Raw genomic sequence first — 16,365 nt, 5'->3', positions numbered from 1 at the left:
GGAAATTACGGTAATTTAATTTTTTTAAGAGAATTTAAGAGAATATTGAGAATTTAAGTTTATTTATTTAAATAATGTATATTTATTATTTTTATTAATATAAATACATATATTTCAGCACAATTGCGATGATTACTTTTATCTAAAAGAATTCTTTAAGTTATATATGTAAATAAAAAAAAGTAAAACCACATATTTTTTAAGTTATACATTTAATGTCATTTACATTTATAAGGTTTATAAAATATGCGTAACTTAGTATGAATAAAAGTTTAGATACTTTTAAATATATATAAATAAAGAATAAGGATTATATTTAACATTATATACAATGAATTTAAAAATTTTTTAAATAAATATTTTAAAATTATTTGTGAATCAAGGCTTTCTGTCAGCTCTACTGCGAGAGTAAGAGAGAAAAACCATTTAATTTGAATTTTCTGACTCTCTTACTCTTATGTGTTACCATGACAACCTGCAGTCAGTAGAGCTGTGCAAGTACCTTTAATATATAGCATTTGTGGCATATTCTTGTTAACAAAATTTACAGAAGAATTTAATTGTTTTTGTATTCATTGCTTTTAAAATATTTCCATTTTACACTCTTTGGTTTTGTCATTTTTTAAATCTTTAAATATATAGCCACTTTAATAAACAAAATAACAACTACTATTATTATATAAATGTACCTTCACACAAATATCTTCTTTTCCTCTTACAACAGTAACTTTAATCGGAGGATATTCAGATACTTCAGATTCATGGTGCTCCATAACAGCTCTCATGCTGTTTTTAAAAAGTTCAAAAAGCATATGATGCAAATGGCTTGGAACGTACACAATTCTGATTTGGTTTCCATTTTCTTGTTCTGTAAGAAGGAGAGCTATAAAAAATGTTTAGGTCTAATAACTTCAATTCTAACTTAAAATCTAAAACATATTAGTAATCTATAATTACTTTAGAAAAAGTTTCTCAGGACATTAGTAAAGTTTTTTTAACGACTTCAAAGCAATTGTATAGAAAAATAAGAGAATTATGCACCTGTGAATTCTCAGTAGATTAGCTATTTTTAAAATATATATAACATTCTGAAATACTTTAATTTCCTAATAGGGTTAAATTTCATTAAAAAATTAAAGTTGTAGTAGATTTTTCAATTTCTTAAAACTAAAATGTAGTTAAATGTAGTAAATAACTACTTAAATGTAGTTTTATATAAGACAACATTTTAGAAAAAATAATTTTTTAATCATTTTTAAAATTGTATGATTTACTGAACATCAAAGCTTGAAGCACATTTTTCAACCCAAAAATACTTCAGTCAGTTTAATAGATTCTTTTTATAATTCAGGGAATAATAATTTATACACTAGCACTTAAATTGCAATATACAAGGGTAAGACTCCGTCAGAGAAAAAGCGATTTGCAAGTGGTCTTCCGATTTCTTTGTAAGCTTGGGAAATAGAAGTCTTATATGAGTTAAATTTAACCCTAAAAGGATTTTGAAAAATTTACAAAATGGCGGCCGCTACGCCATATTGAAAATGAGTGTTGCGTTTTTTTCAAAAATTAATATCTCTGAAACTTTTTGATCGATTTTAATAAAATTAACAGGCGATATTGTTAAAAATACGTAGTTTAATTTTATATTATGACCAAAAAAAAATTTCCAAAATTTTCAAGTTTTAAAATTAAAAAATTGGACAAGTGCGAGTTGTACTCGCACTGCAATGGCGGGTTCCGCACACAAATATTAAAACAATACTTGCAACATTGATCGGTAATTGGTAGAATTAAAATAAACAATTATAAAAATTATATTAAAATCATTTGATAAAAAAAAATAACTAAAAAAAATTAAAGTATTGTATGTATCTAATATTGTAAACAATAATAAGCAGAGGAACAAAATTTTCAAAATTTATTATAGTTCCTCTGCTTATTATTGTTTACAATATTAGATATACAATACTTTAATTTTTTTTAGTTATTTTTTTTATCAAATGATTTTAATATATTTTTATAATTGTTTATTTTAATTCTACCAATTACCGATCAATGTTGCAAGTATTGTTTTAATATTTGTGTACGGAACCCGCCATTGCAGTGCGAGTACAACTCGCACTTGTCCAATTTTTTTTTATTTTTAGTTAAGAAATTAAAGTCAGAAAACAATCTCTCATTTATTCTCTTAAAATTTCACTCTCTTCCTTAAAATATTTAATGCCACGTGTTTAAACTAAAAAAAATTAAAAAAATTTTTTTTTTTGAAAAAGAAAATTAAAAAAAATTTTTTTTTGATTTTTTTTCAAAAAGTTTCTTAAATAAATTTTTTGTCGTCAGACTGTAATAATACACTAGGATACTAATTTTCAGCTCATTAGGTCAAATAATGTAAAAGTTAGGAAAAAAAATTTTTTTTTTTTAAATTTTTTAGTTTTTCCTTGACAACGCTATGGCCATCATTACATATCAAGTTCTCTATATTTTTCCTGTAATATTCGAGTAAAAATACACCAGCATGCAAAATTTCAGCTCTCCATGTCGAATAGTTTAGAAGTTAAGGGGGGGGAATGGTCACTTTTTATGCATTTTTGGCCAAAAATCTTGTTATTTCCTTGACAACGCTATGCCTATCACGTCCAATCACATTCGCTATATTTTTCCTGTAATCTACGAGTGAAAATACATATCTGGACCAAATCTGAGCTCTTTAGGTCAAATAGTTTAGCCGCTAGGGGGGGGACACGATTTGGCTACGGACAACAGAGTCTCACCAATAGGGTTCCGCCGATACACCGTAGGTGTACGGAACCCTAAAAATTATAAAATTGAATATTTTGGACGAAAATTTAAGTATTTCTGATAAGATCATGAAATTATACATTCGAATATTTTCAGTATCGATGATTACAAATTTGATCTATGGATATGAAAATACTTTAGCAGAGATCCATTATTGAAAATGTAGGTACAATTTAAAAGGTTATTGAAAAAGAAGCTTGGTATTTAAAATTTGAGTATTTGATGACATAGATGTTAAATTTTTCAATTATTATTATAACAGTTTTCTATTGTAACATGTTTTCTTATTATTAAAGTTGTTCTCAAGAGTTTGTAGGGTAGTAAATCAAGGTGGCAAACGCATTTTTATAATAAGTTAATCTTATAATTTTTTACTTTGTTTCGGAAGGAGAGTCCTTTTAGGACATGTTAAATAGGTTTTAATTAATAGTCCCTTTTCTGGAATTAGGATAAAAAATGTCTTTTCTGAATATTTGGAATGGTTGTTGATATATAAAACCTGTTTTCTAATTGTTGTTTAACTTCTTCGTGTTCCATCTTAATATATAAGTAAAAATCATCATTTTTCAAATTACTTTTACACAAATTGAAAAGAGCTGGTGGTGAAAGTATAGCCTGTGTAGCTGGAGCTTAAAGACTGGCTGGGACAACTTTTTTTCATGGCACCGTCTGTGCCATCACTAGCTACTTTTCCACGAGCAGCTGCATGGTAATTACATTCTACAGAATTGAAAAACCATCCTCATGATACAATAAATTAAACATATTGAAACGGATCTTGTAATGCTGTTTCGCTCTATCACTGTAATGATTACTTTATCACCATTATTTTTTTAAGACTTAGTCTTTCTTTCAAAGCTTTCATTACGATTTTTTACTAATATACACTACTGCAGTGTCATGACTGAGACACTCAGATAAATTAAAAATATTTTGATATTTTATTTTGTTATTAGGACGTGAAAATATACGATCATATGTACAGTGCACTGATCATTATTGAAAAGAAATGCCTGTGCAGCGTCGGTTGTTCTAAGCTTCTGGTAAGGTTTACCAAATTTATATAATTATTTATTTTCGAATGTTTTCAAGGACCTTAATTTTTGTCAAATAATATTTGTCAATATTGTGGCGTTGGGTCTAAAATATGGATAATATTTGGCGTCGAATAGGGTTATCGCATTTTCAATGATGCGAGTTTTTTCTAAAAATTAATAAAATTGACTGATCATGTGCACCAGCAAGGATACTATTCTTCGGACGCAATTCACAAAATTTAAAAAATCTAACATTATTTTCTTCATTATAAGTTTAAAATTAATAAAATTGACTGATCATGTGCACCAGCAAAGATACTATTCTTCGGACGCAATTCACAAAATTTAAAAAATCTAACATTATTTTCTTCATTATAAGTATAAAGTTCGTTTGAGATTGAAAACGCTACCGTACAAGAGAGAGAACATAAATGATTTCGCAAATATTATTAATAATAAAAATTGGAGATTTCTCACATCTCATAAATTAGGAACTTTAAATTACTCCTTTGTCTTAGATTTAGACAATAATTCAGCTGCTGTTGTTATTCTTGACGTTCAGTTTGATGAAAATGTATTAAATTCAGAAACAATATTAATACATATATCGAGAAATTGTGTTCCTCATGGAGGAATGTGTGAGGAATTCATGTCATTCCTGACAGTCTTCAATAACCATGTAATACCGTGTGGATTGACCATGATTGGAAGAGGAAGCCAGGAATATTACAATGTGGTAATAGGAAAATTAAAACATCTCGTTCGAACATTTAAAATGGAAACAGTAATAATGGATGAAAATCATAATTTAAAATCAGCAATCATTCATCAATTTCCAGAAGCAAAAATTGAGATTAGCCTTTTTTATTACCAAAAGAACATATATGAAATGTTTGTTGAACACAACATTAATGAAGTAAGAATTGAATACAATAACGAGTATAAAAAACTGTGTTTAAAAATGATGGCACTATGATGGTTTAATTCAATTTGTTTTTGACAATATACTTAATGAATTGTCACCTAATGCAATTGGTCGTCGCAAAGAATTAATACAACAGTTTAGAAATTATTGGCTCACAAATGTTACGTCAGAGAAGATGAGCGTCATGGAAGATTTTGATCGCACATCCAGCGTTTTCGAATTGTACAATAACCAATTAAAGGCAAAAATTGGAAACTTTCCATTAACGTGGACCATTCCGCGTAACTTGTGAGCTTACTTTAATAAAATTAAAACGGCTCACATAAGTTTGAGGAGGAATCAAAAATAATGTTAAATTGTAGAATAGAGAAAATAAAACCGAGTTACAAATATTGTGGAAAAATTTGAACAATGACGATATCACTTTGGAAGAATTCAGTCTTCGATCTGTCAATATATCGTCCATAAAAGCGGCTATGTATTTTTGAAATCAATATTAAAATGAAAATGTTGTTATTTCACCAAACATTAACAATTATGTTGTACAAGCGCCTGAGAGAAGAAATGATGTAGCTGTCAATGTGATTCCTGCTCTACCTCTTCCTCCTCAACCAAATATTATTAACAGAGTAAATGTTAATAATAATCATAATGATAATCACGTCGATGCAGTTGTTATTCCACCAAACATTACCAATAATGTTATAATGTAATATAATTCTACAATTATTCTCTACGGTCACAATATCATACGACTGCAAATTAAAATGAAACTGATTAAGACTTAGATAAGAGACTATTATACTTATATAAGAGACTTTTTTCCTATTCGGGTGCGGGTCCGCTTAACAATAATGCATATTTTTTTTACTTTTTATGCAAATTTTGACAATTCTTTTAGTTGAATATTGCATTTCAAGTGTTAGTACATAAATTATTACTATACCTACCTAAATTATAATTATTATATTAAAGTTGTGTATGAAGAAAAGAGATTATTATCCGAAGCCTCGAAGGACAAATAGTAATAATTAATAATTAATAAAATAATTGTGAGCGTAAAATAGAGAAAGTATATATTTAGTCTCTAGGCAAAAAGATTCTTTGTGTGTCTAAAGGCGCTAGCACAGCTCCTACTGCCTGCCTGCCTGCAGGTTGACATGGTAACACATAAGAGTAAGAGAGTCAAAAAATTCAAATTAAATGTTTTTTCTCTCTCACTCTTATGGCGCCTGCCTGCACAGGCAGGCAGGCAGTGAGGTGAGAGTGTACCTTAAGTCGTGGTTTTTTACACAAAAAAAATAAAATGCTTTCAACTGATGCTTGCTGTCATATCTCAAAATTAGCTACTATAGTTCTGCGCTGTCATAGCGAACCTGTTTGATGTCACAGCTAACTTGTTAGTTGTGTTCCTATTTTGACTAGCCAAGATTTTATGCGTCACTTAAATCGCAAAACTTATTCATGTCATAAGTTGGATGTAAATATTTTTTATAAGTTATAACTAAGGTCAGATTCAGAAAGTCAAAAGCTTTCAAAAAAGAATTATCTAAACCTTATTTTAAAAATCATGTCTACCTTAGCTTATTAAAAAAAATTAGTATAAATATTTTGAAACTTACCATTATGTTGTTTGACTATCAGCTCTGGACTAGCTAGATAATATCTATCACATAAAAATCGTGCGTTTTCGTATGCGTCCTTTACGACGCCTATAACGTCGCATAATGGATCTATACAACCTACATGTCTGTTATGTCCATTTAATTCGCCGCCAAAAAGTAGCGCTGTAAAAGAGAAATTATGTTTGTAATTGATATAATTAATAATATCGGTGTACCCTTCCCTTAAATAAAAAATATTAGAATAAAAATATTTCTAAATTATAAAACTGGATATAATTTTAAGAATATTTTCCGTTTCATGTTCCAATATGTTTACACGAGAGAATGCACTTGATCTCGGTGTTACTTTTCTTCAAGATAAACAAAAATTGTCAAAAGGCAACTCATTATTTGTTTTTCTCTAGTGAACATCTATAGACAATATATTGCCTGTGTCGATCATAATGTCACATTGACTTAGCTTTTGTCTTAGGATGAGGGATGCAGAATGCAAATTTAATTTAAGTTAGTCTCTATAATGGTGTGAATGTCTAATTATTGTTAATTGTCTGCCAATTTATATTGTTTAAAATCGATCTTATCCGAATCTTTTATATTAATAATTTTCTATATTATTAAAATACTAATTATACAATTAATTAATTATATATTAACATTTATATTATTAATAACTTTTACATGAACTTTTTGTTTTCTCATTTTCTCACGATATTAAGAAGGAAAAGGGAAATAAAATTACATCTGGTTCCTCAGGCTTTTGTTCTTGTTCTTGGGGGAGGCGTGCGAAAGTTTCTCATTTCCCAAAAATTTACCTACATAATACATAAAAAAAACTTTAAAACGGCTTTCAATAGCAATGTGCCTAGAAACCCCAAAAATAAACCGTATCTCTGAATACACAAAGTTTACTCTTAGTGGTACCACATGTGCAAAGATAGGACCCAAAGGAAAAGTACATTATAAAAACTTTATTACTTTTTAGAGTCCGATACATAATTAAGTTGCTGTCGAACCCTGCAATAAAGTAGCAATCAGCTAATCCTGACAAAATTCAGCTACGCACGTTCGAAAAACGGCTGTTTGCCAAATGTTTTATTGCACTTAACCCAGTCGGTACCTGGACCGCTGGTCTATGACTCATGGGTTTTTTAGTCTAGGGCGTTAACTATTTTTTGCCTACTTTCCTCCAAATCCAATCAAACACCTAGTTTTCCCAAATTTTCCCCTACTTGGAATTTTTGCACGTTTTTCTTGAGAGTGGGAGGAAATGGCTTGGGTAACGAGAGCGTCTTTTTACCCTTAACACTTTAGTTCCTTTTCGGGCTTCTTCCGCGAATTTTGGTTTGGTTCCCTTCTTAATCTGAAACTCTTGAGGTTCAACATTAAGCTTTCGCAGTCTCCGCGACTGAAAACGCGAATTCTTTTTAACCGTGTAAATCCTCGAGTTAAGTTTTGCCGAGTTCGGAATCCAAGTAAATTTCCGGAATACCCGATAAATTAAATAAATTTTACTCTCAACGATATACGAATTATTACTTGTGAAACTATCAAACATCAATATTATTAAATATCTACATCAACGAAATAATCGTCGATATTATTGACTATGTGTGAAATGTGTAAAATGTACAAAATTTGGATATAAAATCGAGGAATGAAATCTTAGTAAGTTGTTAATAAACAAAAAATTTATAACTCTATATATATCATTCTTTTCTTTCCTTCCTAATTCCTTAATAACAATAAGGTGAGTTTTAACTCTTAAAACTAAACAAGATACCACGATCTATAATTTTTGCCGCTCGAGATTATAGATTATACATACAATTTTTCAATTTATTTAAATTCAGTTTTAAATAGAAAATTGCTTTTTTATCTCATGTGTTGTGAATTTTCTCTTAACAAGAAATCTAGTTCAATAATAATTAAATTTATTAAACTCTTTACAACATAGTATTTTTAATATAAATTTTTATCTTTTTCACGATATCTCATGTCGTAACAACATAAAAATTATGTAACATAAATTTCGTTTGACATAAAAATCATTTAACATAAATTTCATTGACATAAAATTCAATAACGTAATTTTTATTTGTTATAAAATTCATTTGACATCAATTTAATTTGGCATAAATTTCATTTTTAATGTAACTCTCATTTGACACAAAATCCATTTGACATAAATATCATTAGACATAAAATTAGCTTGACACAAATTTCATTTGACGTATAAATATCATTTAACGTAATTATTATTTAACATAAAATTAAATTGATATAAATTTCAGTTGGCATAAATGCCATTTAACATAATTCTCATTTGATATAAAATTTACTTGACATAAATTTCATTTGGTATAAATCCCATTTAACATAATTCTCATTTGACATAAAGTTCACTTGATATAAATTTCATTTGACAAATAAGTCATTACACATAATTCTCATTTAACATAAAATTCAGTTGTCATAGATTTCATTTTACATAAAGTTCATTTGAAATGAAAATGTAGGCGCGAATTTCAAAATTCTCGAATCACAATGTTGTTGATAATATCTAATTGGTTACTTTTAAAATTTGCGCCGATATTTTTATGTCAAATGTAATTTGTGTAAAATGATTTTTATGTCAAATGAGAATTATGTTAAATGTCTTTTATGTCAAATGAACTTTATGTAAAATGAAACTTATGTTAAATAAGAATAATATTAAATGACATTTATGCAACACAGCACTGTAATACGCACTTTACGCCACCTGTTTTCCAGATTGTAAGTTACTTATTATAGCCCGGTGCGAATAATGCTGGAGGGGAGTACACTTTATTTCGTGTTAGTTACATTATAGACCCAATATAACCGGTTTATAATGTTACTATTTCTGTACAACAGTTGGATATAATGTAACTAGATGCTGTCAGACGCACAGTTCCCAGGGACTCTCACCAAATGCATGCGCATGCGCATTCGCGCTTGGTGCGGGTCCCTGGCAACCAACTCTACTGTCAATTAACCTAACCTAAGATTCGCGATCGCTCGTGTGAAAAATTCTGTTTTTGTTCTTTAATGATATTATTTTTATTAATACGTCGAAGCACACGGCCAGGTTTATAATCAAATGACGCGTCCGGTGGCTTGGGGTATTATTAAATGCGGTTCTTTGAAATGTCAAAAATTATTATTATTCTTTAAAGTTGGTTTTTTTGTGGTCGGGGGGCTTCGCCATTTCGGGACTTTTTAGAAAATCTTCTCTATACTATAAGGTATAGATAAATTTTAAAAAATTGAAACAAAATCCGGCCCAAAGCTAAAAAAATTAATTTGTTTATAAAAAAAATTTTTTTAATACAAAATTAAAAAAAAATGTTTACCCGTGTAGAAATTTCGCTGGGGCCCTGATCAGGGCCGGATAGGGCCGACCTATTAGGGAATGAAACGCCGCGCCCGATGTGGCCCTGATCAGGAAATCCACATTTTCTTGTCGCCCCGATCTGGCCCTGATCGGGCGCGGCGTTTCATTCCTTACTATGGCCCTAGTAGGGTAATTTCTACACGGGTAGTTTACATTTCTTAAAAGTCGAAAGAAAACTATTACTTTCATTCTGTGACAACTTTTTCCTAAACTCAATATTTTCGGACTTATAAGCTACTGAATATAGGTCTACAAATAAAAGTCCAAAATTTCGAAAATTCATAACTCGAAAATTTGGACAATTAAACAGAAATAAAAAAAACACGTATCTGTTTTTTTTCGATACAGAAGAGAAAAAAATATTTTTGGCCGATTTTAAGAGGTCGACTTAAATCTCACGTGGAATGCCCATATAATACTTTGTATTAACACCTTGTGTGCATTTCCCCAAACTGAACCTATAATACCGTCCACGAGTATTAAAACGATTACACGCGACTCTATGAAAAAACATGCCATCACTTTTTAAATCATATCTCGGCAATAAAAGAAGATACAAAAAAACTTAAAAACAGTTAGAAAGCTTATTAAATTTTGCGTAAAATAAACCGTCTTTCAAGTCATTTCGTTAACTATTTTTGGAGTTGTAGAGTAAGGAAGAAATAAAAAAAATATCAAATTTTCTCATTTTGGTATCTTGACTTCAACTTTTTCAAAAATCTAAAAAAATTAAGATAAATTTTTTTAAAAAACGCAGAAAACTTCGTTAGAATTTCAGATTTAAAATAAGCATTCGAAAATTAAAAAATGTTAATCCGTCATCGATCTATCATTAAAAATGTGAAGCTGTGTTGCGACCGATCGGTGCATTGAAATTCAACTGACGACTCGATTCTGGCTTCTCGCGGCTGGGAATGGGAAAGAAAGCAGGAACGGATTTATGCTGGGGAACGATGAACTCTCGAGTTTCTTTATATTCTTGGTAAAGACCGACAGATTAGCTCAGTCGGATAGATGCCTCGCTTGGCGGTCGTTTAAGGACCAAGGGTATAGTACCCTTGGTTCGCGCCCATTTGGCTTGGTATTTTTCCGGCACGTGAGACAATCTGAGCGGGAGGTTTGACGTCGAGGTATAATGATGTGCACCGTCGATTATTGTCCGGTACACACCATTAGAACTCGACTGTCGATAAACCGGTTGTACTCAGGAGAGGTTTTCTACAGTTTCCCTCTCCACTGGCGAGAAAACCCATTAGACGGGTGGTCCAGGCAAATGCGAGTACTCCTAATTTTCAAGTCGCTCTGTAGGCGCAAAACTTAGTATTAGGAAAATGTATATAAGAAATATTATGTAAGAGAAAATGTAAACACACTTGTATAGCTAGATAACCTTAAGACGGTTGTATAAACCAATAAATAAATATTAAAATAAATATATTCTTTATATTTATTTATTTATTTAACAGAAACATTTTCTTTGACAGAAATGGTACGAGTTCTAATACTAAACTTGTACAGGAAAATGTACAAGATCTGGTACGGGGATTTTTAGTAGGGTAAATTAGTTAATTTTAAAAATATTTCAATATTTTTTCGTTATAGTTTTCTTCTAATTATTATGTTGATATTAAGTACAACTTATGTAAACGTAGTCATATTTATTTTTTTCTGCTTTACTCAGCATAACAGTAGGAAGATTCACTGCCATCTCAAAGAAATTAATTATCAATGAATCTCTTCAACAGAATAAAGTGTATATTGAAACTCCCCGTCACTGAGCAGTTTTATAAACGATTAATTTGGTTTCACATTTTTAATGTAAACGTTTTTGGCGGAAACAAACGGAGTTATATGTTTACATAAGTTGTTATGACAAAATTTATCTATTTTCTAACAGTTGCAGTGGACAAAATAAAAATTATTTAATATTATCCTTTTTATCTTTACTTTCAAAAAAATTGCAATTATAGAAATTCAGCACATATATCCTGTTCGTGGACATTCCTATTGTTCGTGCGATAGGAATTTTCGCATGTACGATATAAAAAAAGATACTTGTGGCTGCGCACAATGGCCAAATGTACTTTTTGTGTCAAAATCAGTCTAAAGGTCACAATTTTCATTCAAATTAAATAAATTTTTTTTAAATTTTCGTTAACAAATTCTTTATTGATTTATCCATGCCTATTTTTTACCCGAAATTTAATGGGTTATTAACATATAAACATTCAGTATTAATTTAATAAATTTTTAAACTGTTTAAACAATTTTTTATTGTTAATTTTAAATTTTTTCTAACATTAACCAACAAAATTGTAATTTTTTTACATTTTACGCAGGAAATAATTAAATATAATTAAATACAAAAATAAAAGGTACTGTGTACCTCGCCAATGGTTATCCACTGCCGAACATCATCGATGTCTTCGATATGCTGGGATTAGTGGATGCTTATCCACTGCCAGACATAATTGGCATCATGGATATGTTCGGTAGACCTTGCTTTTAAAAGTTATGAACGTTTTAAAAAGACTGTTACGTTACAAAAGTTTCGTTTTTCGCGATTTTGACCCGTTGCTGATCAAAATTGAACTGAAAATATAGAAGATATAAGCACTTAAGTAAAAATACAGAAAATTAGTTTTTATACAATTTTACGATTTATTAAAGACATATCGTACGGTTTAAGATTTTGAAAAATTTTAGACATTAAAAGTATCTTAAATTCGACTTGCACTGCTTTTTTATGGATATTATCTGTTTCTCAAATCTGAAACCAACAAAAATCAACCACAATTGCCACGTCCCAAAATCCTACATACTTAAAATTTCAGATTTCGAAAACATTATTGACGACTTGTTTACAAAGTATAAGAGAATCGGTATAATTTACTAATATTTTTTAAAGATATCTGTGAGAGTGTATTTTTTTATTCAAAGAAGACGAGCGAATACATACATCCTTAAATTTCTAACTTAATTTATATTAATTCCTTTTTATTAGAATAGGTGTAAATATGTCTTTGAAAACCATATGGTGAACGTTATCACTAACAAATAAAGGACATGGAACGACGCTACCAAAGATTTTTGGACGTGGCAATTGTGGGTGATTTTTGTTGGTTTCAGATTTGAGAAACAGATAATATCCATAAAAAAGCAGTGCAAATCGAATTTAAGATACTCTTAATGTCTAAAATTTTTCAAAATCTTAAACCGTACGATATGTCTTTAATAAATCGTAAAATTATGTAAATACTAATTTTCTGTATTTTTACTTAAGTGCTTATATCTTCTATATTTTCAGTTCAATTTTGATCAGCAACGGCTTATTTTCTTCCCAAGAAATTGTACTTTGTAGTCCAAAAAAGAAAACCCAAAGTAATCACGTTTTTTATGACGTAATTTACCAAAAAATTCAATCCTTTTCTAAAATTTTGTTAAAAATAATGAGACATTCCAAACAAATTCATAAATAGCTTCTAAACCGTCCAGTCCAATTAAAAAATATTGCAAATAGTTTTTTATGGGAAATTTAATTACCTTTAATTTGCTTCAAAAAAAATTGAAATCGATCAACTACATTCGAAATTAATAGTACATTAGTGAATTAACTTTTTGTAGATACTCAAAAAATTGAAATTTAGCTATATCTCGAAAACTGTTTTACTTTCTTAATATTTGATTTCATATTCGGATTCGGGAACAAATTTTACATAAGAAATGACAATGAAATGCGGTAGGTCAAAATCTTTGTAAACTAGTGTTACAAATCACAAAACATATTTCTAAATGGACTAATTACACAAAAATCTCAAAGCTTGATTGACTCCTCAGTGAGAAGATGTAAAGTTTTATGAGAATATTGATTTCGTCATACCGCCGTTTGCCAAAAATATTTTTTTACTCAGAATAAGAGTAGGAAGATTTACTGCCATCCAAAAGAAATTAATTATCAATGAATGTCTTCAAAATAATTCAGAAAGACACAATAATCACGTCACACGATATACTGATGATTTGAAACAATTTATTTGTGAACACTGTTTTTCTATTACTCATTTTCAATCCCACTACAATCCGGAAAAATCTAATCTTCTATATTTTGAAAGTTCAGAGTTGAGAGTTGACCTTAACAAAATTATATTCATTATTTGTTGAATATTGTACATATAAATCGGGAAAGCGCAATTAGTAATGGAGATATTATATAATAATTATTCGAATTACAATCTAAATTTTTCTTTCTTTAAACCAAAAATAGACGTTTGCGATTTATGTTTTCAATTTAAAAATGTTGACGATATCAACGAGGATTTAAACCACCATAATAAAGTGTAAAAGAATATAAAATTTTTAAAAAATCTGTTATCAGAAAAAAATGTTTTGTCTGGAATTTGACTTTGGTCAAAATTTAGCTCTACCAAAACTCTCCATCACTGAGCAGTTTTAAAAACATTTAATTTGACTTTACATTTTTAATATAAACGTTTTTGGCAGACACAAACGATGTTATATGTTGACATAAGTTGTTATGACAAAATTTACCTATTTTCTGACAGTTGCGGTGGACAAAATAAAAATTAATTTAATATTATCGCTTTTATCTTTGCTTTCAAAAAATTGCAATTAGAAGTTCAGCACATATATCCTGTTCGTGGACATTTCTATTGTTCGTGCGATAAGAATTTTGGCATGTGCGATTTAAAAAAGGAAACTTGATTTATTAGAAGTTTTAATAAATGAATATTTAGTAATGTGCAATAAATTAGTTCCAAATAGTTTTAAACCAAAACATCATTTTCTTATTCCTACCCATTAATCATAAGAGCTGTAGGTCCTACTTGGAAAATTAATTGCATCCGTTTTGAAGCAAACTTCCTGCATGGGAAAAATAACATCCCGTTCGTCAATCAGTCGAGTTAATATTTGCAAAACAATAGCTTTCATACATCAACCACTTTTAAATTATCTACTAATGAGCGAGGAAATATCATATGAGAAAATTACAATTGGTTCTATTAAATCTGTTTCGATTGAAAAAATAAAAAAAATCAATGACTTTTTTTATTAAAATTTCTTTTTGTTAAAAATAAAATTGTACTATTAGGATCTAAAATCGTGACGTCACATGGTATGGGACGTTTTAATATGGCTGTCGAAAACAGGTAGTTTATACACATGTGCAATGTGTGGTATGTTATATTCATATGAAAAAGTTGATAAAATAAATTAATCGACCAAAAAATTGAAAAAAATTATAATTAAGTTAAGTATAGCCGATATATGTACTTTTGCGAGTGCAACTCCAACGACCAGAAATTTTCTCGAAGGAGAAAAAATACTGCACGCCAGGCATCTACTGTCTTCCGGGAAAGAATCAGCATATGCTAAAATCAACGCAACGCAGTCATTCGCAGACAAACGCAGAGTTTTGGGAACCTATTGGAGAAAGGTCTTAACCCCTTGACTGTGGATGACGTGTATACACGTCATGAAAAAAACTGGCCCAAACAGTGGATGACGTGTATACACGTCATGGCCCAAACAAGAAAAAAACTTAACGTATATTCGCAAAAATTCTTACTCGGGGGTTTTTGAGGTCGCTGATCACAATTCTGAAGTCAGATTTTTAAAATACATAATTTTTTATCCAAAATGGCCGCCAAAAATTTTGAAAAATTTCAAAAGTGAAAAAATTCTTTTAAAAATTCTTACTCAGGGGTTTTTGGGGTCGCTGATCACGATTCTGAAGTCAGATAAAAAAAAATAATTTTTTATCCAAAATGTCCGCCAAAAACTTTGAAAAATTTCAAAAGTGGAAAAAATCTTTTAAAAATTTTTACTCAGGCAGGGTGGCCGCAAGTCAGGGAAAAACTGGAAATCAGGGAAAAGTCAGGGAGTTTTGATCGAAAAAAACCCCCGAATAACGAATTTTAAGCGTATCCAATGATTTTTTCCAAATCGTGACCGCTATTTTGGATCCGCCATTTTGAATTTTAAAAAACTAATGTCAGATTTGTAATCAGCGACCACGAAAACCCCCGAGTAACGTATTTTATGCGAATCCAATGAACTTTACAAAATCGTGTCCGCCATTTTGGATCCGCCATTTTGAATTTTAAAAAACTAATATCATATTCGTAATCAGCGACCACGAAAACCCCCGAGTAACGGATTTTAACCGAATCCAATGAATTTTTCAAAATCGTGTCCGCCATATTGGATCCGCCATTTTGAATTTTTGAAAACTAACACCGGAATCGTAATCAGCGATCCCAAAAACCCCTTAGTACCTAGTGTCATAAAAATTTATTCACAAGAAGGTCTTACACATTTTTGAACCATTTTGTTATATTTTAGCTACACACTGAAGAGGTTAATACACTTCTGACTTAATGGAGCGTTTACACCTTCTGAAAAAATTGTCCAGAAAGGAAAATTTGCATTGGAGTAGGAGAGTCAGATCCACAGTCTGTCTCTCTTACTCCAATGAAAAATTTTCCGTTCTGGAAATTTTTACCGAAGGTGTAAATGCTCCCTGAGGAATGCAGCGCG

The 16,365-nt window shown here is 29.9% G+C and overlaps 1 protein-coding gene across 2 annotated transcripts in view; it reads right to left on the bottom strand.

Moving 5' to 3' along the window:
- Positions 1-16,365, bottom strand: part of LOC122502923 (pyruvate dehydrogenase (acetyl-transferring) kinase, mitochondrial) — a 45,295-nt gene that overhangs the window by 6,628 nt on the left and 22,302 nt on the right. Inside the window, exons 4-5 of one of the 2 annotated variants that reach the window (XM_043613268.1) lie at positions 6,390-6,554; positions 690-883 (exon numbers count right to left, since the gene is read on the bottom strand). In XM_043613268.1, the coding sequence (XP_043469203.1) occupies positions 690-883; positions 6,390-6,554 (359 nt within the window). The remainder of the gene's footprint in view (positions 1-689; positions 884-6,389; positions 6,555-16,365) is intronic. The other variant, XM_043613269.1, reaches the window with a different exon arrangement.

Source organism: Leptopilina heterotoma, unplaced genomic scaffold (genome assembly GCF_015476425.1).
Source record: "Leptopilina heterotoma isolate Lh14 unplaced genomic scaffold, ASM1547642v1 Lhet_24, whole genome shotgun sequence".
Taxonomy (NCBI): Eukaryota; Metazoa; Arthropoda; class Insecta; order Hymenoptera; family Figitidae; genus Leptopilina; species Leptopilina heterotoma.
The sequence above is the reverse complement of the archived record's forward strand: the minus strand, read 5'-3'. Positions and strand labels throughout refer to the sequence as shown.